Here is a 27,550-nt window from a genome sequence, read left to right on the forward strand (position 1 = left end):
CACCAGCTTACTCTTCTGACCTCCAAGGGCCTTCCTTTCCTTCCCTGCCTTCACCTATCTCAAACTACTGAAGTGCTGGTCCATGTACCTGTTCCTTACTGAAGTGGTTTCAGCAATAAAGAGGCTCCCAGCATAGCATATCTCACCAACCTGTCCACTTTCTAGTGCCTCCCCTCCCTCCCTTCAGCTATTGATGTATTTGGCCTTTTCCCTCAGTTACACCCCACTCCCAAAGCGCTTTTGCTCAGAACAAACCCATTTCATCCTGCATACAGAACAAACATCCAAAACAAGTGTTTGGGTTCGGGCACAGTTAGTGCAAAATCAATCGTTCTGTGTACAAAATAGTTCATGCACATAACATTTTGCATATCCTTATTTGCAGCTATCTTTTTCTGTCTATGCACATTATATAATATATTTTTCTCATCCACATTTTTACAACAGGACACTGTCTCTTAGTTTTGGAACAATTTGGCCAGTATTCCACACACTCAGCCCAAACCCAATTTTATCTCAAGCATGTTCACACTATTCTATGCAAGTGAAGATCCAGAAGATACACACAGTGTTCTGATACATACTTAGGATGATCATATATAGGCTATCTAATTAAATAATATCTCTTCTGCGCTTATTATTATGTTTGTTTTTCAGTAGTTTTGTTTTTACTTTTAGAAATCTTGTCTTTGTGCCAATCAATATTTAGTATTTATATGGCACTTTTATTTCAGCAATTTTTGCAGCTATTATATATAATAGGGCAGCCATATATAAGGAATATAGTTGCTAAAATTACTGTCCAGTGTAGGAGAAGGCCATGTTGTCTCAGAAGTTTGGGACTTGCAGTCTCAACATATCTGGAAGATGACAATTTTGGCAAAGGCTAAGTAGGCCCTATAAGATCATCCACATATTGCAACTTCTAAGTAACATTTTTGGTCAGTTTTAAAATGTGATTTACTGATATGTCTGAGCTACCATAGAGGTTGTCCCACTACAGATTTCATTCTGATTGATTAAAAGGCACTTCCTGTTTTTTAGACACATTCAGTGTTGCTGTAATGTAGTTGTTTACAAAAGTGTTTAGAGCTTGCAGGGTCTCTGTGTACTTGAAAAAGAAGTTAAACCCATTTTCTATCCAAGTTGCTCCTCAGTTGACAAATCTTCCAATGAAGATTGAGTGTTTCTATTATCAAAGCAGAAGAACTGTAGATTAAACCTGTCATTTATCCCTGTCATCAAATGCAATCACTGTTCATTCTCTGCACTGCCTAGCACAATTGCTTCAGCTCGGCGTTTGCTCAGGGCAGTGGGGACTGGGGGTGGAAATAACAATAGTAAAAAGATACTTATAAGGGGTTTGTTGTTGTTCTTTAACATGCCCCCCCCCACAAAGATTTTAAGGACATTTAATATATATTTATGACAAGAATGGAAAATACCTTGGATATGTAAATTTATTTTAGTTCAACACAGGACTCAAAAAAGTGAACAATGTAACAGAGGAGCGCTGTTAAGAGTATTTAAATTGAATATTGATGTATTTTAAAATTCAATAAAAAATTCTAAGGAAAGTTACCTAGAAGTCATGGTTCTTAGGTTAATCTTGTTTTTTTAATCTAAAGAATGATGGAAGCTGTCTGGCTCTGTGATATGAACTACAATCAGCTTAAAAATAATTGATGAATTAATCCCTTCACAGCACTGCAGTTGTAGAGATGTTAAGTTTAATTAGGCCTTATTGATTGCTTTGTATGATAGAGGAATAAAGGTAATATCTCTGGTTAAGGTCTAGCACAGATATTTCTGACCTTCTAAGCCATACATTTTAATTATTGATTGTGCCCGTTGCAGTTATTACCAAGGGAGGGCCTTAATTCTTTTTGAATGAGAAATATGTGGGGGAGGGGCAAAATTGCCCTTCTCTCCCATGAGAAGATGGGTTTTTCATTGACAGCTTAAACTATATGATTGGCCACCCATATATTCAGATTCATAATTAGCTTTTGCTTGAATGTTGTCAGAGTTCAGCCTGTCAAGACAATATTACAATCACTCTGAAGGATCAGATTCAGAATTTAGAGATACTTTTCTACCCAGTATTGCTCCTAGAAGCCTAAGTGGCTGCTGTATTATCCATTTTCACATTGTTGTGCCATTTTCCGGAGAAGTTAGTTATGACTACAACATATCAAAGTGCCTGTATATATTATTGCAATGAGTTTTACCTGAAGTTACAGTTAAAGAGTATTCAGAAACTCCAATGCATCTAAGATGTAGTGAATAAATTGCCTTTTAATATGTGTATTATTATACTACATTAACCTTGCTCCAATTGCATTGACTTTGGGGGGAGGCGCAATTCAAGGTTCTGGTGGTTCTGCTCCCATATGAGTGCCTTCATTTTTATGAACCTACTGTCATCTGGTCATCCACAACAAGTTTCAACATCAAGAAAGACTAAGAGACTATCTATCTATCTATCTATCTATCTATCTATCTATCTATCTATCTATCTATCTATCTATCATCTATCATCTATCTATCTATCATATTTATATGGCCACCCATCTCACACAGTGTGATTCTGGGTGGCATACAAACAACCATAAAAGCAATTTTAAAAACAATCAAAAGTACAAAAAAATAATAATAATAATATAAAAAGCTAAGCGGTTGGAGGTTGCTATATACAGCAGGGAGACTGATGCAGCTGCAACAATCTGAACTGATCACTACAGCCCAGCTTGATGAACAGGGTCTCACAACTGCAACCTGTGGAGCAGCATCCCTGAAAGCCTTAAGGGGCTCTCAGATGGCAATCGCTACTCCTCCACCTCTACCCTGGAGTCTCGGCTGATGCCACACCTGAAATCCGGCTCGGCACATTTCTGAAATGGCCACCCCCCCTTTCCAGACCCAGCCAGGTCTCAGTAATACATGCCGGTCCGGCCCTCTCATCTGTGATTAAATCACAGATGAGGGAGACCTTATTACAGACTGACCTGGCATTTAGTAGTAGCAGCCAAACACCAGGCCTCTGAAGATCAGGGAGCTGGAACGCAAAACCAGTATAAGGCACTGGGCCCGCATTCCCTGAGAATGCCCCGCTCCCAGTCTCCCACCATACCTACCCATGCCCATAACCACCAAACTTTTTATACTTTGGAGCTTCTTTGCTTGGGATGTTAAGGCTTGTTTTACTTTTGTTTAGTTTTAGGCAAGTTATTAATGCTTTGAAGGATATTGTTCCAAAAGATTTTTCTGATCATTTTAAATATAACTAATTATATTCTGTATTTGAAAGATAGCCACTCTCTTGTTCAGTATGTTATGCTTTAGAGTGAGATAAAAAGTAACATGTAGTATTAGTGATAAATAATATATAAAATTATTTCTTTTACATGTAGGTGAGTGAAGTGACTGTGGAACAACTGGTACAGCAGCACCCACATGTCACCTTCAGTACAGTGCTACAAGATTGCAAGCGGACCTTGGAACGGGCATACCAGATGGGTTGGACACCCAGTATGTCCAGTGCCTCTTAACTCAAGCTCTGACATTAAAAAAAAAAAAAGATTTAGACTGAACATTTGAAAATGGTTAAGGATTTTTAATTAATATTTCTTGCTTTTTATTATATATATGTTCAGTGTATGTGTATGTGAGAGAGATAAAGAGTCTGTTTGGAGAGAGAGAGAGAGAGACAGAGAGAGAATGAGTGTATGGGAAATATCTATTCAGTCTGTTAATGGAAATTTTGGAAAAATATGGTCAGATATATTTAATTTTTCTGAAATGTTTATTTGTCAATTTAAAATCTGCAAATCAGTAAGATTTTGCAGAGAGCTTGCTGTTTTCTTGTAAATTGAATGTTTACATAAACTAGAATACTGTTTGGATGTTTTTTCAAGGTATATGTTCATGATAAACAATTCTTTAGAGATGCATTATAAGATTTTTTTTTGTTCATTGTTTAAAAGCTTTTGGCTACCTTCTGAAGTGAGTTTCTTCTAGATCTAAGGATAGTTTCAGCAATGTAATACGTTATTATGCCTTTTTGTTTCATGGTATTTCTTTATTATTAGCAGTCCATAGTTCTTTTGAAATTGTAAGTGGCAACTCTTTCTTGAGCTCCCCTTAAATTAGAAGTAATTTAAAGATAATCTTAAATCAGATTATCAAAATTGTTGCTAACCTCTTGTGTGTGTTTGAAATGCACAATTATGAAAATCTACCAAGGTACAAAAATAGAACATTTTGATGACAGATTTTATTTTGAATGGAATCTTTAATAAATGCTGGACATAAGCATAATGAATATTTAACCAGGCTATCTGGCTGGTCTCTATTAGTTCTGCCAAAATAATATTTTCTCAGTTGCTTGTGAATGTATTGCACTTAAGTAGATATTCCTTAATTAGATTTCTACATCTTTGCACTTTCCAGTTTTGTAGTCTGTAATCTAATCTTCATTTTAATTTTCAGCACTTTTAATTAATTAGATCCGTGAAAAGTAGTGTACCTAAGAAATCATGACTTCTCAGTGTGTAAAGAAGCCTCAGACTTGCATTTCCTGTATGCTTCTGCAGCATCTCAAGGGAGTACAGGAGAAACATATGCTTCCATTTATAATAAACCATAACTTCCTGTTAAATCTGACTCTGCAGGAATTGTAGTTAATTGAAATAATGGTTAATTCAAACAAGTCAAAATCAAACTGTACTATCTGTTTCTGGCCTTTTTCTTTAAATAGAGTTTAAAGAAAGACATTTGGAGATGTATTCTCCAAAAATGTTTGTAGTTTATTTCAGACTGGAAATGAATTGTTTTGCTCTCTTTCTATGATGCCCAACTGCTCTGTGACTTAACACTTTTATTCATGCATTTTAACTCATGCATGAGGAACATTTTTATAAAGCATTCTCTCATCCATGCCAGTGTGATAAGTTTTTCAGAATACATGGAAGCTGCAGTAAGAAGTATCCATAGTTCTTTGAATTCAAGTAAAAATGTTTGCCTGTGTATCATGTGTTAACTACTTCTCAAAACAAATTAGGCCTTGCTCATAAAATTCTCTATGCTGTCATTCACTTAGGTTTACAACTATAGTGAGAAGTCATAATGAGATATTTACTTAATCTCGGCTGGAATCTCAGGAATTTTAAAAATGGCTGCTCACTCACAGCACTTAAAACCACTTGCTCACAATAATCTTGGTATGACCATATATCTGCATTCATGCTCACCATAAAGCACCCTGCTGATGTAAATCATCCCTTAGCAAGAAGTTCTATCATCCCGCTATGTTATATAATCCTAGGAATAAATTTTATGGAACTCAATCTGGCCAGGTGTGCATAAAATGACATTGTTATTCTTCCTTCAACACAGAATATCAAATGCTGCATTAAAGCAAAAAGGTTTTGGTATTAAACTAATTAAAGACTTGGTACTGACTGTTGTAAAACCTTTTTTGATGAGAAACTTCTATCTAAAATCAGAGTTTTATTTTACTGACGGATACTTGCTAAGGAGCCAAATGCTTCCCTATCCTTTATAATTATACTGCATCATTTTCATATTTATATCCCATCTGATAACATCAACATTCATTTATTATTATGTGAATTGCTCTGACTCCCCAAGCTGATAAGCTGAATATATGCAGAAAATCACTAGAATATATACACGAGAAGGTTAATTTTATATATGCTGGCCAGTATTATGAAGGGTTACGTTTCAGGATAATTGACAAAGACACACTGAAAACAGAGTAGTAGGTACCCTTTAGAAAGTAACAACTTTATAAAGGATCTTTTTAAATGTAAGACTGAATTTCTTTTTTAAACGTTAATGTGTTTTAATCCATAATACATTTTTTTAATGTTTTAAATTGAGACTAAAGGATTTGAAAAAGTAATTTAAGACTTGTACAATAGATGTTGCTTGGCATGTTAGAAATATGTGCAAATACATGTAACTGCAGGGCTTTTCTATGCGCTTAATAGTATCTGTACTTTCACAAAAAAAGAAATATTAATGTCCACAATAATGAGCACTCTTTTTATATCTAATTTTTGACCACTCACATACAGTATAAGAGGAAATTACAAAATAGAAACTTTCTTTTGGCTATCTAGAAAACTCTGCCGCAGTTAATTTAAGAATGAACATTGGAGACTTAAAACCAAAACAAAAAAGCCCACTGTCAATTAATAAAATAAGACACAACAGAATGGTTTTGTCACAAGTAGATAGCAACACACTTCAACCTAGGCCTAAGTCAAGGTTTAGTTCTATGCTGGTCTAAAACCATAATAAAGATTTGATTTGATTTGATTTAAAAGTTTAGCTCATACCCAACTCCCCTTCTAAATCTCCTTCCATTAGAGAAAGATGTTACATTTAGAGAAGCACTATTTAGAAGAATTTCCTATATCTAACATAGTTGGCTGATGTAATGTTAAATAAGAAGCCATGGTTTAGTGTTACATACCAAGCAGAAATGTTGCATATTCTGATCCCTATTTTAACCTGATGTTATCCCAAGTATCCGAATCTAACTTCTTTTACCAGTAGGTTCTTAGTAAATCTAAACTATGGCAATTGTATTACATTGTGTTAATGAGCTGGGATTGTTTTACAATCATGTGAAAAAGTAAGTACACCCTCTTTGAGTTCTATGGTTTTACGTATCAGAACATAATAAAAATCATCTGGTCCTTAGCAGGTCTTAAAATTAGGTAAATAAAACCTCAGATGAACCACAACACTTGACATATTACACCATGCCATTATTTATTTTACAAAAATAAAGCCAAAATGGAGAAACCATGTGTGAAAAAGAAAAGAAATATATAAAGAAGTGACTCACAACTTTCATCACATGAAGTATAAATAATCTTAGTAACTTTTTTTCTCCTCCTTAATTACAACAAATGATATCTTCTTCCTATATTCCATCTCTTATCTATAAACAAATCCATAATAACCGGCCAGAGTCCCCTTTTCGGGAGAGATGGGCGGTGATAGAAATTTGAAATATAAATAAATAAAATATAAATAAATAATGCATCATCATTTCAGTTCTGGTGTCAGCAAAAGTCCAGTAAGGGTTACCAGAAATAACAATATATCTATTTTAATCTTGATCAAATAAACCAACTTTATTCCTTCTTTTTACTGCTAACAATCATTATCTTTAGTCCATTCAAATAATATAGAACTTGATTTCCTTTCCTTCTTCTTTGTCTCTTCTCACAAGATTCCTCAAAGCTTTAACAAGTCTCTTTTGTAAGTCCAATATAGAAAAATTATCCAGGTCACTCTCTTGGTTTGTTGTTTGTATGACCCTTTTAATTATTAAAACATCGGCTGGTTTCTTTTGTATGCCCGCTGTAACATCTTTTCCATGTCATTCTTGTAGCCTGTCATTTGTAAGTCCACTTTCAACTTAGTCTCTGTCTTGTCAGGTGAAACTTGTTCCTCTTCATAACATCTTTTAGACACATCTATCCATAGAGGCAGATATTGCTGTTGACATTGTTAATATTAATTTCTGACTCCATTTTTCAAAAGTATCCTTCCTTATTTACAGTGTTAGAATATTCTTTAGCTGCCATTCTGTAACTGTTAGTCAAATTTATGTATCCTTCTCCTTTAATTGAAGTATTTAGTTCCCTCTAGTGTCCAATTTTTAAAATCTTTCTCTTATTTTTTTTTAAATTCAAAACAAAAGCATTTTCCCATGGGAAAGATTCTTTATAATTAATTCCAGAATCTTATTTCAAATTTATCTCAACCTTAATTGATTTGTAGCTTTCTAAAATCAAAGCTCTAATCAACCTCTTGCTGTTTATTTTTTTCTTAAGCTTGTAGTTAAAAAATTTTCTATCAAGGATTGGAGGCAGATTCATCCACTATTTTCAGAGTTGTCAATCCAAGGTTTCTGATAGCTGAAAAGTAGATAATAAGCAATTTCCAAATGTAATTAGAAATCGAAGTATGTGACCTTAGTGTCCTTTCAGAGGTGCTGACCACAGTTTGAGCAAGATGACTATTTCCCTCATCCTCCAGTGCTCAAAACCTGCCAGAGACTGCTGTCTTGTGGTCTCTTTGTGAGGAGCAACTGTCTGGAGCACTTGTGGGTGATCTCTGGTCCTCTCCTTTGTCTGGAAAGTTTCAAAAAGCTGGTCTACTTGTCGGTTCTTGGTTCTTCACCACAGTTGTCGGCTCCGCTTTTTGTGAAGCTGTCTTCAGTCTGCCATTCTTCCTCTGGAAGTCACAACTGTTGTAATCGCGAGCTGGTTGCCAAGCGCTTGAATTGCAATCAAGTGACTGTGAGGATGTGACAGCTGCAACTTCAAGGACCAGTTGTAACTCCCCCTCATTCAGCACTGTTGTAACTTTGAACAGTTGCTGAACAAGTGGCCGTAACCTGAGGACTATATGCATTTTATTCAATTTGCCTGCTGTCAAGTCTAATCAAGTTGATGGAGGCTTAACAGAACAAGTAAAACATCAACAGTCTAACATAACAATATGAAACTATAAAACATCCTCCGTAATATAACACTAAAAACATTCACAATAATCTTCTCATACAACAATTTAAATTAATAATTATTAACTCCAAACAATCCCATAATAAAATAACTCACAGCCTCAATCTCACAATTACATGTAAGATGACACTTCACCACCAAAAACCCTCTAGAAAAGTTAGGTCTTCACTCCTTTCCAAGAGGCCATCACTGTATCCAAAGAGAGGCTGTTCCACAGTGTCAGTGCCATAACAGAAAACATTGCTTCCTGGCTTCAGTCCCACACCAAGAGGTTATCCCATGATGAGTATACTAGACAGATTGATTCTGTTGGAGAAGTCCTGAAGTTACCTTGGTATCAAACCATATAGGACTTTATATATCAAAACCAGTATTTTGAATTGCATTCAGAAGCCTACTGGCAGCAAGTGCACAGCCTTGACCACAGGGGTAATGTTTTTTGTAGGACTTAACACCTCCCAACAAGCAGGACATAGCATTTTGTACTAATAGTTTCTTTGGCTGGTCTTCAATGCATGATGCATTGAATGACTAAATGCATGATGATGACAGCATGTGCTGTTATTTTAGCCCAAGACTACCTTATTCTTAAAAGTAGTGGTCAAGGATTTCAAGTCAACATCTTTATTGTTTTTTGAACCTGAGACTTTCTGCAAGTCAAGCATATGCACAGTCACTAAGCTATGGTCCTATTCCCACTAAATTATATATAGCCTGTATTCCAAGTGCATGCTGCATAATTTATTGAGTTTGTTCTATCATTTGTTCCTTTTAATGTGTTGTGCTACTGGCTCCCTCTGCTTTTCCACCTTGTTTTATCCTCTTGTTATCTTCTGCTTGCTTTTAAATGAGCAGTTACCTCCAGCATCTAGTTTCTGAAGTCTAATTTTAGCAGTCTGCCTCCTACAAAGTGAGGGAAAGATTAGGTTCATAACGTAATAAAGGTAGTAAGAGGGTGACATGACAGTGTCCCCTTAATTCAGTATGCTCCCACCCACCCAGTATACATATACAACTCTTACTACTGATTGCCAAGATTTCAGATTTCCACATCTCTTAAGGTAATTCTGCCCTTATAATAGAATAATCCTGTTATTAAGAGCATTTACTTAATAGCATATTCACTGGTTTCACAAATATCCATTAGATAGTTTCATAGATTCAACAAAATGACCCAGAAAATCTCAAAATACCTGGTGCACATTATGGGCCTCCATTCTTTAACAAAACTTCTCAACTTCCCAAAGTCTTCATAGACCATTTCTAAAAATGTATGCTTTTGTAGCACTTCTCAAAGATACGTCTAATATGAGAATTCTCTTAAGTAATTTCTCTTGCTGTGCAATCTATTTTAGTTTTTTTTAAAGAGCCACCTTTAGCCCATATCAGCCTGAAGCCTTTATTAACTTAGTAACAAGTCTAACAGATATTACATATAGATAGCAATTCCTAATTTGCAATTCAAATAATTTTGAGAAAATGTAGAGATAGTATGACAACTAATTAAAGCAAGCATTTAGTAAAATATATAAAGTCTTGTATCTACTTTAAAGACTCTGAAATGTGATAAAACTCACTATTACAATTTTTTCAAGGAAAGCATTCATTTCTTCTTCGTTGGTGCCAGTACTAAAAGGGGATAAGAAGTAGTCACTTAACTATTATTTATTTATTTATTTATTTATTTATTGTTCACATTTCTATCACCGCCCATCTCCCCCTAAAAGGGGGACTCTGAGTGGTTATGATCACTCTGAAAGTTAGTCAGTGAATATAAGACCATATCCAATGCAATGTAGGCAGGAAAGGTTCAAGGGGTTGGTATATATTTCACTGGCAATTATACAAGAGCTCACTGAAGTTGAAATAAATTGTGAATGTGCTTATACAGTGACCTACACAAGCACTCTGACAAACACTTGTCCAAGTGGAATCAAGATGAAAGTGAGATTTTAATAACTGTAGAAGCTTTGCATCAGCAATGACTGCTGAATACAGCTGATAAAATATGCAAATGTAGCTTTAGCTTTATAACAGAATCTGAAATGAAACCATGCCTTATTAGAAATATTTATATGCAAATTTTACATAGTAGGTATGGTTAGTGGAAAGGAACGTGTACTTAACTCTAAATGTCTGTCAAAATTAAGGCATTTATTTAAACCTATAATCGTCCCTACTGTAACGATCATCTACTCCTGTATCATCTCTCTGTAGCAGAGTTTCACACTGGGAATTGGCATGGGGCTAACAACCAGGTGCAGGCTGAGTACGAGGAAACAGAGTTTTATGTGCACATAGTTCAATAAATCTTCCATATTGTTTTCTGTCTTTCTTACCATTCATTCAAAACAGTATCAGAATATCATATAATGGCTAATCCAGCTTTGGATCATGCTTTGGAATAATAACTTCAGTTGAATATTTTCATATCTACCAATGTCACATATGTTAAATAACTTGAGTGCAATCAAAATAACTTACATAGTCCCCAAACTCACACTCTGTATGGCTTCTCTTGTGGAATAGGACAAAATTATATAGGCCAATTTAACTGATCTAGATTTTTAAAAAAAACTTCTAAAATTGTTTAAAATATTAGATCAGTGATGTTGGTGGTTTGATATTGAAATCTTGAACTGGAAAAAAGGCTGTCAGATATTTTAGAATTAAAGTGAAAAAAACAAATCATTGATAGAGTAATGCAGTGCACAAGTATTCTATAACCACCTATGAGCAGTGTGATAAAGGCAAAAAAAATCAAAACAATTTTTACACTGCTTTTATTTAATTAATTTATGGCCAGAGGCCAAAAAAAAGCAGTGCACAAGAAGAAGCAAGTTACAGAAGGAAATTGATGAGAATACTATGATAGCTCTTTATTAAAAAATAGAATAAAGTAACTAGGACAAAAATGCAAATAAAAGATACCTAGATAGTTATATGATTCAGCACCTTTAACTTGGTTTGATTAAGAATCAAACCAAGAGCCTTCTAATAGCAATTGTAATCAAGCAAAATTTTGCTTCATTCTTGGAAATTTCAGTGGAGAAATCAACAAGTGAAAAGTAGGTAACTTTAATTTCAGACCAGCCTGCCCAGGTAAGTGGGCGGTTACAAGCTCTGTATGATAAGTGCAATCAAGGGAGTAATGAAGTTCCTCTGCAGATTGTATGGCCATGGTATCTTTAGCTCATATAGAAGACAGGCCTTTATTGGAGAATCAGGCTGTGCCCAGTACCTCTTCTTTGGGACCTTTTCACTGCAAGTCACTAAGCTGGCTTAGGCATTCTGGAAGTCCAAAAATGAAACTATAATTAATAACCAAACAATGTATTAACTAATATTTAAGACTAATGATACAAAGACAATCAAGTAATAAGCAGTTAATAATTTAGCACAAAGAGCTAACACTCAAAGCATCCAGTTAAGAAATAGTAACGTAGAAATTCAGCACATTACAGTATATATACTGTTATTAAACACAATCCAAAGAAAATTCAGAAATTCCTTTGATTTCATTGGGATGAATTTAAAATTTCTTGAAATTTGCTATTTGAGACTTTCAGTGGGTCCTGTCACTTTTTATTATAAATAAACCAGCTTGGTATTATCTGTTTTTCCCTTCGTTCGTTTTCATCATAACATTTGATGTTAAAAACGTGAAAACTTGGATTAGATATCCAAATGTATGCATATCATGTGTATTCATGAGTTTATTGGTCCAAGATTCCTCAGAGGGCATTAAAAAGTTCAGGCATCTTGAGTGATTGATTGACTGATTTGGTATTAAAGCAAAGGGAAGCACATGTAACTGTATAGTACAGTCTGCAAAGTAATTTCAGAGTAACATAAGGAATGAGACCACTGCTCCCTGCAACTTCAGGTGTTGTTTATTTATTCCAACAAGGGGATGCAATAAAATAAGAAAAAGTCAGGCAGGAGCTACTTTATAAGTCAATATATACAAAAGTTGGGCAACACACTAAAACTTACTTCTTCTATGGTCTTCCTGTTATGGATCAGACCAGACCAATGAGAAATACTTGGTGACTCAGCAGCTGTTTATGGAGATTGATGTCAGCCCTGCAGTGACATTTTATTTCTTACGTTTAAAAATTACATAGGCTGAGAGCAGAGAATGTCAACTTGAAGGGAACTATAAGAATATGAGGTGCCCACATTCAGCATATTAGGTTTTTAAATGAAAATGTGCCACAACATATTTATTAAAAAATATGAGGAATGTTTGTCTATACAATGTCATAAATATTGGTGGGTAAGGTAACAGCTGATTGCTGTCTCCTGAGATCGGCTGAAATAAATCTCAAGTAGCTGTTGCAGCATCAGAAATACATGTTTACTGTAGGCAACCTGGAAGAGGTAATTTTAAAGATTTTGCAAAATAGTCTCTAGTACTCTAGTTTGGTTTTATTTAATGGGCTATCTATAAGCCAGTCAAGTTCAAGGTTTCTCTGAGGCGTTGTTGGGCTATTGATCTTGAATTCTAGGACTGTTTGCAATAAGACAACATCCATTCGTGAATGGGACTCTGGGTTGGTCCAGTCAAGGTTCCACAGGCATGATCATGCTTGGTTACTGGGAGAAGTTTGAAGAAGTAGACAGTATCCTTGGGACTATTAATCCAGCCATCTGTTTGTTAGATCCTTGTTCCTCCTGGTTTGTGAAGACCATTCAGAAACTGACATGCCTTCCTCTCAGGCCTTCGGGCAGCTGGGGGAAGTATTTCCTAGGTCAGGGAGACTGTTAAACCCTTTGTGGTGAGAGGAGATGCAAGTGGTGACATTAAAGGAAGCTACCTGAGGCCAGACTAAAGATGCCATTGAAGTCCTGTTCTGGTGCCTGGAGGATGTGAGGGTCTGGATGGTATAATACAGGCTTCAACTGAATCCTAGGAAGAGTTATTGTTTATCCATTCTCTGTCTGCTGCAGCACAACCACAAAAGGAACAGGTTTGCAATTTGGGAATCTCCTTGTCTAGCAGCTCCTGCTAGAATGGCAGATAGTGGTTGTGGCCAGGGGGCGGGGATGTGTGGCTTTCTGAGCTTTGTCTGGTGTGCAGTGGCCCATGTGCTGACCAATGGGTGCACATTATACCACTGCTGCACGCCGTACACTGGTTGCCAACAGGTGCAACTTAAAGTGCTTGGTGCCTAGTTATCAGCAGGAGCACATTCCACCATTAGAATTGGCTTTGACAGTTTGATCTACAGTAATGGGGGAAAATATTAGTGGTGCCTGACTTTAAGGAGACCAAAGCTCAATGGTGCTGCAGCTGGGTCAGTTCTTTGGAACAGCTTCCTTGTGGACATCTGGGTGGCTCCCACTCTGATTGCCATCTGCAAGCTGCTCAAAACCAGAGCTCTTCCAGAGAACATTTAGGTCTTAACCCCATCTTAGTTTGGTTACAATTTGGTTTGGTTAATTTGACATCATTCTATAGTTTTCATTAGTATTTCAATACTTCTTGTTTATTCTATATTGTTTATTGTATATTGTTTCTTATGCATCTTACCTGTACACCACTGAGAGTCTTTAAGGATTTGATAGTCTAATAATAATAGCAATAATAATATTACTTGTTTTAAATTATGAGTCTCTCCTTGCAACATTTTACATATGCTATTTATTAAGAAACCCCCTGCATATGTATACTATTTTCTGTTTAAGAAGACACATTTTCCAAATCATACCATTTTACATGTGAAGCAATTACATAAACTAGAGGTGAGGAAGCTGAACCCTGGTTGCATGCAGCCCTTTTGTGTCAAGCCACAGTTGCAAACACCAATTGCAGACTTTCTCACCATTTTAAAGCCAGAAAAACGTAAAAACTACATTGTAACTGTAATACAGGCTTAAAGTGATTTTAAAAGGAAGAATGCCTGCCCTGTCAAACCAAGACAAATTTCTAAAATTACCTCATTTGACTTATTTCTGAGACCTTGTTTAGCCTACTTTGCATAATTATCCTTCCTACTGTGGGCCTCATCTTTTAAAAAATATTTAGTCCCTGGTTACTAAAAGATTGCTCATCAGTTATGGTTCATGGGATAGGAAGACTCCAACAAGGCTTGAGCTCTTATCTCTTCCCTCACATAATTATTTTAAGAACAAGCCACAGTTCTGTATTCTAGAAATCAATGTTACCAACATTAATTAAAAATGAGGATCTGAGTCAACTCTGGTTTGTTTAAGCTTTTATTAAAATAAATCTAATTAAATCTCAGTTTCCAAAAAATGTAGTTGAAAACCACAGTTGTTGAGATTTACAGCAGTTTCTGAGTTTTACAATAAACCACAGTGAATTAGGGTTTACTGTGAACTAGTAAGAGATTTTCAAAGTCAGCAGTAGAGCAGCATAGGGACTGCTAGCTGATTAATTTATAGAGGAATTGAAGCCATGATTCAGACATTATGTTCTCAAACCTTTCTGATTGCTCTGTGTACCCACTACTCAAAACTACTCTCGTCATACTGGCATGTAGTTAGGGTGGTACTACAAAGACTTTAGATGGGTTTAAAAAGAGCCCTTTTTTAATTTTGGAGAGATCACCAGAGCACTTTGTTTAAAAGATTAATCAAATTTAGCATTGTAACTATGGAGGTGATAAGGCAATGCAAGGCAATATTTCATTGTAAACCGCTCAGAGTCCCCCTTTTGGGGGGAGATGGGCGGTGATAGAAATTTGAAAAATAAATAAATGAGAGGAATGCTAAGGAAGGATCTGCTCCAGTGTAATAGGTGCTGGGTAGGAGAACACTTAAGGAAGACCCAAGACAAGGCAGGCTCATATATTGTTATCTGGCATTTTTAATCACTTTTGTCTCTCTTGGCTAGGGGTTCCAAGAGATAGAAAGTGAGTGAAACATAAGATCATTTTTCTGGACCACAACATCAGGACTTTGTTCTCTTGTCTTTCCCCACAATCTGTGACTGGAGAGGCCCTTGTTAACCACTTGGCAGCACACCCCTGCATGTTGTATGTGGAAATGCCATTTCCCATTGTCTTGCATCTAAACTGCTGGTTTTTCTGAAATGTACAAAAATGATTTTAAAAAACAATATTCACATAGAGTAAAAGCCAAATTTGAGCAATATAGCCAAAGTTAGGCTCACCTGGCCAAATTGTATGTTTTAATTAATCCCTAAGTAAACAGAAGCTGACACAGTCTCTACATAATACAAAGTTGAAGACATTTTTCTGCAAATTTGAAATCATCCTGACTATTCATATGCATTTCTTTATAGACTGAAAATAAGAAAATAGTAAGTAAGGCAGGTGCAGAAGTTTGGATCTGCTTTGGAACAAACTGCTTTGAAATGATGAAATAAAAATTGAACTGTTCAGTCACAACCAACCAAGGTATCTTTGGATTAAAAATGGTGAAGCGTTTGAAGAAAGCATCTTGCCAACCATTAAGCCCTGGAGTGATTCTAATATGCTTTCGAACTGTGTGGAAGCTCTTGGCAAAGGAAGTATTGTCTGTGTAGAAAGAAGAATGTCGGTGAAGAAACTGAAGCCAAAAAGAGCTTCGATACTGAAGCAGAACAGCGTACCTCCAAATCAGTCATGAAGTACTTGTAGGAAAGAAAGATAAAGGCTTTGAGATGGTCTTCATATTCCTCAGACTTGAATATTATTGAAAATCTGTATCCTTAACTAGATACAGGAAATGTTTGGAACTATTATTTCTGCTGAAGGATGAGTTACAAAGCAGTGACTAAAAAGTTGTCCAAACTTCTACACCTGCCATATTCACAATTTTCTTGTTTTGAATCTGTAAACAACAGCACATAAAGTTTAAGTATGCATTCAAATCTGCAGAAAGATGTCATATTTAACTGTATATCATGTAGAGGTATGTCAGCTTCTGTTCACTTAGGGGTTCATTAAAACATACAATTGACCAAGAATGTCTAAACTTTTCTGTGCTACTATATACACAAACTAGGATCCACTGCAATGTTTTTTTGTGAGGACACACTTTCCTAAAAGTAATACTTTAAGTTGAGGCTTTATTTGGGACAGGTAGATACAACTTTTTTTTCAGGTTGTAGATTTTATCAGGACTTTATATGTGTGTAGCAAAACCTACATTATAAAATATTTTCTGAGCCAGGACTGAACTGATGATTCAACTGAAATCAAATTAATAAAATATAGCTAATGTGATTATGTATATCATAATTCTCCCTTTCTGTCACTTTAAAAATTATAATTTAGTGGCAATTTTTGGAGAATCTCAGGGAGCTACACCCAAAGTAATATTCCTGGAAACTGAAGTTGTGATTTAAGAGATGCTAGACCACTTTTTAAACCATATGTTGTTAATACATGGAGTGATACTTGATGACGCATAAAAAGGAAACAACATCAGTTTAGGGATCCAATCTAGCTCACATTAGTCGATTCCCTCCATAATTAGACTATGTGAACTCATGCCACAATCATTAAGACCTCATCATTTTCTTTCTCTTTCTCCTTATCAGAACACAATCTTCCAAGATAAGTTCTTAGCAAGCCCAAAGGGTAGGCAGAAAAAACTTACATTTTCCAATTAAATATATTTGCCTTTGTCCTTCTTCACCAAAAGTTTCTGATACCAGTCTGATTGCTATCCACTGCAATAACTTGAATTCTCTTTTAAATAAACATAATGTAAATCACAAAAAGATTGATTGCCACCATAGTCCCATGAATCCCACTCAGCTTCTTGACAGGCAACTATAGGCAGAGTTTGTCTGCCTTTTGTAATTTATTGACTTGCCCTTGGCCACCACTGAAATTCTGCCACTTGTTATCAAGGCTGTACTTAAAGAGGCTTCCATATGGAAGCTACTGCTGCCTTCTTAGCATTTTTATTGCAGATGCCAGGGCGTGCAATACTGTCCTCTTCCAGAGTAAAATATTCCACTAGAGTGAAATAGTTGAATCTGCCCACAGTGCAACAGTGAGGTAGCTAGTTTTATAGTTGGGCAAAGAATGATTTACACTTTTATTTCCTCTTTTCTTTCTTAGCCATCACCTTGCACAGATTTTCTGAATGAATTACAGAGCAGTTATCCTCCATTGCTGGTCAACAAGAGCTTTTCCAAATGATCAATTGAAATAAATCTTATTTTTATGCTTCCTGACACTTTTCAGTACAACAATGTATATGAACTAGAGGGGGGATTTAGAACTAGGCTTCCATTCTGACATACTGCTTAGAGGCACACTTCAACATCTTCAGATAAGAAAAATATGGGTGGATGCAACACTGAGCCATCTCCCCCTCCTTCCCTCCCTTTGTTTTGCCTCTCTCCTCTCTGTCCTTGTCATAAACATGAAGACAGCACAAATATTGTTGGAAAGAAGACTAATCCATGCTGTGAAATGGTATGGGAACTTCAGAAAGACCTTGACTGTGACTTTTAAGGCCATTTTAGGGTAGCATAAACACTCATCATCTCTCTCAAACAGTATTTCTCAACCCTGGCAACTTTAAGACCTGTGGACTTCAACTCCCAAAATTCAAGTCCACAGGTCTTAAAGTTGCCAGGGTTAAGAAACACTGCTCTAAAAGAAATAATCTGCATTGGTGCCTACTTTTAACATGTCACCAAAGGTAACCCATATTAGAGTACCTTCTGTTTATGTGGTCTGAGGTGTCAGATTTGCTTTTGTCCAAACATCACAGCCACTGCAAACTCTTTACTCATTTCCCAAGCTATATCCAGTCCAGGGTTTCATTGTCTTTGAAACAAAGAGAAGCCTCTTAATGAATAGGATAACATTTAACTGTCCCAACCACATAGAAGGAACTGATCATATGGACTCCCAGCAGATCTCAATGGATACTGTCTGTGAGTGTCCCCTTTGTGGGAAAGTCTAATCTACCATTTTTGCTACAGCAAACTTTAGAACATGATGCTACAAGCAGGCTACAATGTGAACAATGACCCAACCCCCAGTTCTTATGACACTGATCTCCTTTTGAATTTTCTGCTAGTTTCCTTCTTCAGCCACCTCCCATCAGCCCTCTGATGGAATGCTTTGATTAGGACTCTGTGCAGTCAATGGCACAGCAGCTCTCATGCTCATGAAATGCGTGCAGGAAATATGGCTCGCATATCTCCCTAAGCAATACAGTGGCTTGTTTGTTTGGGGCTTAGCATGTTTATCCATCTACAGTAGTTTGTAAATCATTGTTTCCTGTGATGCATTCATATATCACAGTAAACTAAAAATAAACAAACCAAGCTAGCATGATTTGTGAAGCATTGGAGGGCAATTTCAGGCATCCTTTGCTGCTGCTTTCATGAAGCTGCATCAAATACAGTGCCTGATCCATTGCTCCATTTGTCTGAAACTTAGAACTGGCTTCACATAAAAATGGGTAGCCAAAAATGAACAGTATTTCAAGAAAGAAAACTAGTTTAAACTACAAGGCCTATTGAAATAATTCACTAATTTAACTTGTCATCCCAGTGACAGTCATTATACTTTATATGGCCTCTTGCAGAAAACCTGACTGACTTTTCTAAACCAGCATAAATAGCTTTTCTAATCTGTATTGGTAATCTTCTCCCTCTCATGTTCAGGCATCTCCAAGGTTTGTTAAGATTCTGCTAATATTGAGATTCTTTTGTTTTACCTGATTTTAGCTAAAATAATTGATTGAAATGGATTCACATGTGCTATCATCATACAACTCTCTGTATCATTGTTAAACTATTCTTAGAACCATACTAACAGAAATGGTTTAAAGCTTTGGATGAACAACTGTAGAATATCCAAACTGAATAGGACACATGTACAGACTGTTCTGCTGCACTAGATTATCCTGTTTTTCTCCGTGTGATTTATAAAATTTCAGTATTGCTTGAGCACAGTTGGCTTCTCAGTAAAGAGAGCTGCAGTGTCTTGGGATGCAAATGTAGGCCTTTTTGTTGTAGCTTTCTTGGGTACCTAGCTGTGCACACAGCTCCAAAGATGATCAGTATAAAATGGTTTGCAAAAAAAGGTATTTTTGTGGCATGAGAAACAATCTGTCCCTTGAGCCCTTGGGTGTTTCAAAGTATTATTCTGTGCACTCAGCTGCTGAATTGATCTCCAAGAATTGTGACAAAATCTGGAATTAGTTGAAAATGATCATTTCTTTAGGAATAGCAATAAGGCACAGTTATAAGTAAAAAAAAATATTTGGATGGGTACAAAGATTTTGCTATAAAGTAATATGTTTCCTTGTGGTAGCTTAATTTACATTTATAGTCCCCTTTTAGAGGCTTATTTAATTTTCTGATATAGGTGTTCTCTGTCTCTGTGGATCCAGTTTCTTCAAGATTTTACTTTCACAGCCCTTTTCTTTAAAGAAAGGTTAATGTTCTGATATAGTCTGAGGTCCAGAAATGTTCACTCAGGAGTCATACTGAGTTCATTATACTGGATTCAGAGTAAGTTCACTTAGGTCTACAAAACTAATTTCGTAACTTGAGTTGTCTTGTCTCATGTCATGTGGAAAATGAGATACAAGTACTTAGAGGCAACAGATTGTAGCCTCATTGTTTTTTTCATTCCCTGTCAAACATTTCTGTAGTTTTTTATTGTAGCTTTGTCAAAGAACATTTAGTTTATCCATATTGAATAAGCAATGTAAATTGCAAGCATTTTTATACTCTTGAATATCAGGTGTGTTGAAAAAGAATGGAGTTCAATTACCACCATGCTTGTAATGCAACAGAGTACTGAGATTCCTGTTGTGCTGGTTATTTTAAAATACAGTCTCATTGATGCATCTCAGTTTAATAAAAAAAATGAAATCAATCTTTCTCAAATTTTTCATTGACATGCAATTGGGTTTTTTAAATATTTTATTAGAGATGCTGGGGAGGCATTAGTTTAGATAGAAGAGAAGACTGAAGGTTTAAAACACAAAGGAGAAAAAGTTAATTTAAAGTGATGTTTGGTAAAAATTCCCCTTTGAGATCCTGTTGTGTAATTGAACAGATTAAGATAACTGACAGTAACTTCACAGTGTGTCTAAGTGGAGGTCTCTATGGGTCAGCTCTCGGATCCTGTGCCGACACGTTAAACAAGTTTGTCAATTTTCCATCAGATTGATTTTTCTCACAGGTCTGGAAGGCTTGTTTCATTTCATCTTATTTCCACTGGGGTTCTTAATATTGCAAACTGCCATTTACTTTTTCTCAAAGTATGAGGAATGATTTTTATCTCACTATAGCAATCAAGGCATTGAGGCCCACTGTTTCCTGTGTTGCCCATGTTTTTCACTGGGGGATGTTTTTGGGAGGGATGGTTGAATTCCCCCCCCTCCCAAAAAGAGGATTTAAATTTGTGAAGTAGATTAGTAAGAAATGTACTCCCACTGTACTTTGGGAAATAATTTATATAGTAATTTCTAAGGCAGTGCTTTATGAAAAGAAAAGCTAGTGCTCTTTTCCCATTTCAATCTTATCAAAGAACTGCACGACAAACTATGGTGACCTAAAGGTCACATAAAAGCCATATTAAATCTATTTTCATGTCATGGTGAAGTGACCCCACTCCTCTAAGAGTTGTCAAAGAAAATTATATGCATGGATAAATGAAAAAAAAAAAACTTTTAATCATCAAATGTTGTAGGCATCAGAAGAGGTATATCAACAGTATGACAGCAACAAAGCTTACCTGGAAGATAACTGTCAAGATCCTAACCCAATGCTTCTTAGCCAATGGACTGGCAATCATAAAAAGATGAGTGATTACCATAATGTTTATAAAAGTATTTGGTGAACTGCTTTTGAAAGGATGGGTGACAAGTGAATGGCATAATAAATAATTGATTAAACATCTAAAATTATATTAGGTGCTGTGCAGAGATTAGCAAGGAAGTTAGCTTCTGCCTACATACAAAATTGTGAAAGAAAAGAGAATTGTAAAGTATGCAGATGCAGATTTTGACCCCCATATGTAGTAAAAAATAAAATAAAATAATGTATTTTTCTGGATTTATTTTATTTTAGGTGGGTTTTTTTTAATAGTTAATGAAGCAGCTCTATTTCTCCTGTTTCGCATCGCTTTCTGACCCTATTGCTTAGTTTGATCTATGCAACTAAAAAAAAGGTAAACTAAAAAAGTAAACTAAAACTAAATTTTTTTTTACAGATAAACACATTTCCCATGTGTTTATCTGTAAAATCAGATCAAAGTTACACATATTTTATATTAATATAGGCATCCTTTAAATGTGTATCAAGGAAGAAGGAGCATTTTTGTTGCTGTATAAAAGATCTAAAAAGTGGTTATGAGCATAACTTACTCCTTATGAAGAGCAGATTACTAAACATAGATGTTGCGTTTGCATTCTTGCATTTGAACTTCTGAAGCCAGCAAACTCATAAAATAATGCTTTTAAAGTAAAAATTGCATTAGCCAAAACATATATTTCCAGGACCACAAATTAGGTTATTACTTAGTACAAGGAAATGGAAATTGGAAATCAGTTAAATGGTTGAGTGGAAATTGAATTTTAATCTCTTAACAGGGTTTTTCCCATTATAATGTACTTCCTTCTCTGTAATGACTATTGTTTATTCTGCTGCAATATTTACTAGCATTTGGAAATTAAAAAAAAAATCCATCCATAAGGACATAGCATGGACTATAATGCAGTCTGATTAACAGAAGGGTCTCAGACTCTTACTATTCGTTGTGCTGAATTCATATTTCCTTAGAACCTCATGTTTGGAATTAAAACTGCTTCCAAAGCTCTCCCCAGTCTTCAGACTGGCCCAATCATGCGACCAGACTCCAGTATAGTAGCAAATTTGGATTTGAAACCCCAAGAAAGTACTTCAACTATCCTTCAAAAAGAATAGCATACTAAAACATCACATACCAGCTGGGATGATATCATACGTGGTCAGTTGCCAGTAAAAATTATAAGTAGGCTTTAGGACAAGGATGAGTAAAATGTTCTGAATCCAAAATGTTCTGAGTTCAAAACAGGTTGTTCTGGAGATGTCTTGAGCTTGAAACATCCCTATTTCAAGCTCAGAAAGAATACAGTTAAGTATTTCAAACATGATCGTGCTCAGAAACCTTCTGGATTAGTTAGAACAACCTGTTTCATATTCAAAATAGCTGCTTTGAGTCATTGCTCATTGACTAACCTTTTGCAGCTTGTCCTGGGCTTTTTCCAGCATCAGATTTCCTGACCATAAGGAAAGTAACCCATTTCAGCTACTAGACTGAAGGCCATGCTATAATATTTTCATGATTTATTTAACGTTTCTGGCTGTGTTTTGGGATATACAACACAGAGAACCATAAACTAACCACATGAACTGGATAGAATGTGTTTGGCTAGTTTGTGGCTCAGAGTATCATGTCACATACACACAAGTAGAATTGCTAGCACAGAGTTAAGGTTATCTGAATCAAGTCTTACTCTCTTGATCCAGAAATGTTCCTGATGGTAATTACAAATGTTAAAACTAATCTAGCATCGGAATGAAATTCCATATTAATGCTAAATGGGAATTTCTTCCGTCTTAAATGGGAACTTCTTCCCAATGCAAACAGCAGTTGCAAAGAAGTAATATTCCTCAGGACTAGAGGGCAATAAAGCTAAGCTTCTCCTGCCAACTACCTTAGGTGAATGAGAAGATACAGTGCACTGGATATGCATAAAATAAACCCAGTGAAGTTACCATGGTGGACTTGGGGAAGCAGCCTTCAGGATTAAGAAATCTCAGAAAAGAGGTTCACTCAACAGAGGACTGGAGGCAACTGACAAAGCGATTGGTAAAGCTTGATCTCCCAGTAACTCCAACCCTGTTAAAAGCCAATAACAGAGCAGGGGTGGGTAGCCTGCAATCCATGGTCCACCCTGGTACTTCATTTGCGGTTTCTAAAGAAGCCCAACTGTATGCCATTAAAAATGGCTGATTTTCTACTGTGCAGTTTCTATTTGATTGTATATTGATAAATAAATAAATAAATCGGTCATTTTAAAGATGGAAATGGGTATTTGGCTTTGGAAGGACCTTACGCTCCTATTTCTATCTTCAAACAATCCCAGCACTAAAAATCAAGTGAAAAATGAACTAAACCTGTTTCTTCCAGTGACATCACAGAATATATAATGGAGTTTCTCAGCATATTTCAGCCTTGACCTGTTTTAAAAGTTCAGTGACTGCAGCCTCATGCTTCTTAGTAGAAGAAGCTGATGCACATTTCAATCTCAACATCAGAGGCTGCTAGGAGGGCCTAGAAGGAGGTTTTGAAGGCTATTGTGAAAATAGGTTGGTCTATATGTGAAATAACACAGTGATCACCCCTGTCTGAATTACTGATATTTGTGTTACAAAAAAGTGCCTGAAAATGCACAATTAAATCATTTGAATTCCTGGATTTAATGCAGTTATAGTGAGGGAGATGTCTATAGGCAGTAACGGTTGTGAAAGCCAAAATTAGCATTATCTCCTTTCCTCTACCCTTCCATTTATATCCACTTCTACATTCCTGATATATTAAAGTAAAGCAAACAAGCAAAATAACTGTTTACCAACAAAACTCTGAGCATGTTAATTAACTTCAGTCAAAACACTATCTTAACTAGGGGGGTCTGTTTCTGCAACTCTGATGCTAAATGTATTTAGTTTGGAATAAGCAAATAAGCACAATATACCCATATCCAGGATTACTGTCTTCTAATTACTGCTTTTCAAAGTGAGACATTGTGGGCATGTTACATGTAAAGAATACCTGCTTTAGGCCTTACTCTTAAGGCTCACAAAATATTAAAATACTGAGTGGAACTGATACCACATCTTTTAGAATCTGGGGGAGAAAAGGGTATTAATGTCTCCTTAAGATAACCTCCGTATCAAGATGTATATTCCATAAACTGAAGTAAACTGATCCTGTACTTCCAGACTTTTAGTCTGATCTCATTACAGCCAACAGGATTCCAAGGACTGGAGAAGTGAAAAGTATTTGCACTAATATTGGGCCATTTGGCACATAATGTGTTGGGTTATTTTAATATTCCTAGGATCAGCAGACTTTTTGTCAACTTGATTCATAATCTTAATATTTTTTGCCTCCCCTGCATGTTCTCTGGATATGCTTTTTATTATTCTGTTTTTTAGCACAACATAAACAGGTTGATTTGTGAGAAGTCATAGCTTCTCATGTAAATACTGAAATGTTGCACTTGAATTGCAAGATTTCTAGTGCTCATTCTCCGTGTGTGTGCATGCGTGCTTGTGTTAGGTATATATGGTTTTATTTACAAGCTTGCAGGGCATTTTCCATTTGTTGAACAGCTATAGATATTCTACTTGGACACTTGACAAGAAGCATAAGTTACCTGCACTTCATGATTCTTTCTAATGTCTAAAATGGAAAAATGCACTTTCTTCCTTCAGGCTGGGAGAGTACACATCTCAGCATAGGGAAAAAATATAAAGGAGCAGTCTAGGCATTGCAAAGAACTGCAGAAAACAGAAAAACAGAGTCATTTTGTGCTAACCTTCAAAGTGAAAGGATGACCACCTTCTGTGATAGGTTGCTTTGTCACATAACCTGAACTATAGTCCTGTGCAGGTCTAACTACTAAAAGCCCACTGAAACAGTGAGGGCAGGATTGTCATTGTGGCTGCCATTTTTAAAAAATGACAAATGTTTATGAAAGAGTGATAAATGTTCTAATTCAAAGCTGTAAATGCAGCGTTATAGTAATAGTCATAATTCAGAGTTAACAGTCTCAGACATCGTACAGTTCTTCCATCTTTCAAACAGTAATTAGAATGCAGTACAGATTAATTTCATCTCACATTTGATTCTTATGGCCAAATGACCTCAGAGGATGAGCATTGAATTTGTAAACTGCTTTGTTCTTTGCCCAGTTTTTGGTCTTCTTCCTTCCTTTGCTTTTTTCTTCCTTTTAAACATCTTGATTATTTAAACCTAATTGTTTATTTATTGAGTAATGAGTTCTTCCATATTATGAATTACTAGCTAATAGGTTGTTCCACCAACTGCTTTCCATATGACTTGAATCTACTGCATATCAGTCATCTTATATGGCAAATGTAAGTGGATTTAATCAGTAAAACCCTTCTCCCTTGGGTGACTAGAAAAGTGGAGAAATAGCGCACTATTAGAATTTGTTTTTTAAAGAAAGTGCAAGAAAAAGTAGGAAGCTCAAGGAAAGAAAAAGGTAATTAAAATGTTCTTTCTGGGTTTCAAACTAGTAACTTTCTCTTTATAGGCAAGAGTTATAGCCATTTTGCTATTACAGCATTCACAGTAAAAGTGGATCTAAAAGACATTTAAAAAACACCAGGGCAGTAAAAAAGGATTTCTTTAAAGTTGCTTGCTATACCTGAATATATGTGCATTTTGATGCTTTAACTAATATGCCATTCATATATTGGTCACCTCACAGCTGGACTGTTGCACTATCTACTTGGGGTCTGCCCATGAAAACCACTTGGAAGCTACAGCAGGTCCAGAATACAGCAGTACAAATGGTGTTGGGCAAGCCTTGCTATGTCTCTGTGTCAGCCTTACTAGGTAGACCAGACAGGAAACACGACCAGATGAGCTAATTCTACTTTATTATAAGGTTACATTAACAGAGTCTTGCAAGTCTGAAGATACTTCTCTCCCCCTGTCCCCAAAAACTAGGAAGGGGCTCTTCTGAGCCTTTTGCCCCACCTGCATTCCTGCTGCAAGTTAAGCTGCCTTTTATCTGACTGTTCCCTTGGTTGTGCCTCATTGCCCTGTCTCCCAAGGAGATATGCACAAACACACACACTGTATGTATGTATGTGTATACACACACATACACACACACACACAGCTCTCTCATGTACCATTACACCGTGTAACACCCCTGCTGCATGAGCTGCACTGGTTGCCACTGACTTTCAGATACAATTCAAGGCACTGGTTATTATCTATAAAGCCCTGCATATGGCCTACTTATCTGAAGGATCACCTGTCCCTGTGGTGTCTGCTTCTGCCTTCCAACAGGCCTGGCTTGCTATGAGTCTCTTGAATTAAGTCATATCATGTAGTGGGATCCAAAAGGCAGGCCTTCTTTGTCATCACACCTGGAGATCTACATGGGTTTTCAGTTCTTCAAACAAGGTTCAAAAACTTTTTTTCCCAAAGGCCTTGAGTTCGATATATGGATAGAGTCCAGAAATTTTAAGAATATGGAAGGGAGTTTTTGCTTCCTGAATGGATGCTATTTTTATTGCTGGCTGCACAGAGTAATCTGGAATGGGGCAGCCCACAAATACAATAAATGATAAATAAATAAATATTGTCACATTATTTATATTAATGTTTGATTATAATAAAATTGATGCTGCTTGTTTATGGGTTTTATTTTTTAGTGTTTTATGCTCCCTTGGTTTTCACTTGATAGAAAGGTGGGATACCAATCCAATATCAAAATAAATCAGTTGCTTTTGGTCATGTTTTTTTTTAAAAAAGAATCTAATTCAAGAGTGTTATTATGAGGATAAGTGGAGAAAACAAATGAATTGCCCTGGGGTGCTTGTTGGAAGGGTAGGTAAATAAATACTTAATTATTTCAATAGAAAATAGTCTTGAGTATGAGTATGTTGAGTATGTTTCATATACTTCGTTGCTTTTAAAATAGTTTTAGTTACAGATTGACTAATAGATCATAAACAGCTACATAAATAAATGTCAGCATGCTTTCCTGAATCTTTTATAAAGGTTACTAATATAACTAAGTGCTCTGAATACTCAGAAGTGTTATATGAACGTGAAAATTTTGATTCTATTTTTCTAGAGCTTCAAGGTGAAAAAGATTCTAATTCCTAGAGGAATTCATATATGGCTGCATAAAGAAAGGCATTTATATTTTGAGGAATGAAGGAAACTACTGAGTATTTCTTGTTCCTTTTTAAACTGCAGATTAATTAT

The 27,550-nt window shown here is 35.9% G+C and overlaps 1 protein-coding gene across 2 annotated transcripts in view; it reads left to right on the forward strand.

Annotated features, from left to right (window-relative positions):
* The window catches only part of FBXL17 (F-box and leucine rich repeat protein 17), a 203,700-nt gene extending 199,035 nt beyond the window's left edge, over positions 1-4,665 (forward strand). The window contains exon 8 of one of the 2 annotated variants that reach the window (XM_063295365.1): positions 3,414-3,502. In XM_063295365.1, coding sequence (XP_063151435.1) covers positions 3,414-3,421 — 8 coding nt within the window. In that variant the 3' untranslated portion in view covers positions 3,422-3,502. Of the gene's footprint in view, positions 1-3,413 lie in introns of both variants that reach the window. The other variant, XM_063295364.1, reaches the window with a different exon arrangement.
* Positions 4,666-27,550: the final 22,885 nt, after the last annotated feature.

Source organism: Candoia aspera, chromosome 2 (genome assembly GCF_035149785.1).
Source record: "Candoia aspera isolate rCanAsp1 chromosome 2, rCanAsp1.hap2, whole genome shotgun sequence".
Lineage (NCBI taxonomy): Eukaryota > Metazoa > Chordata > Lepidosauria > Squamata > Boidae > Candoia > Candoia aspera.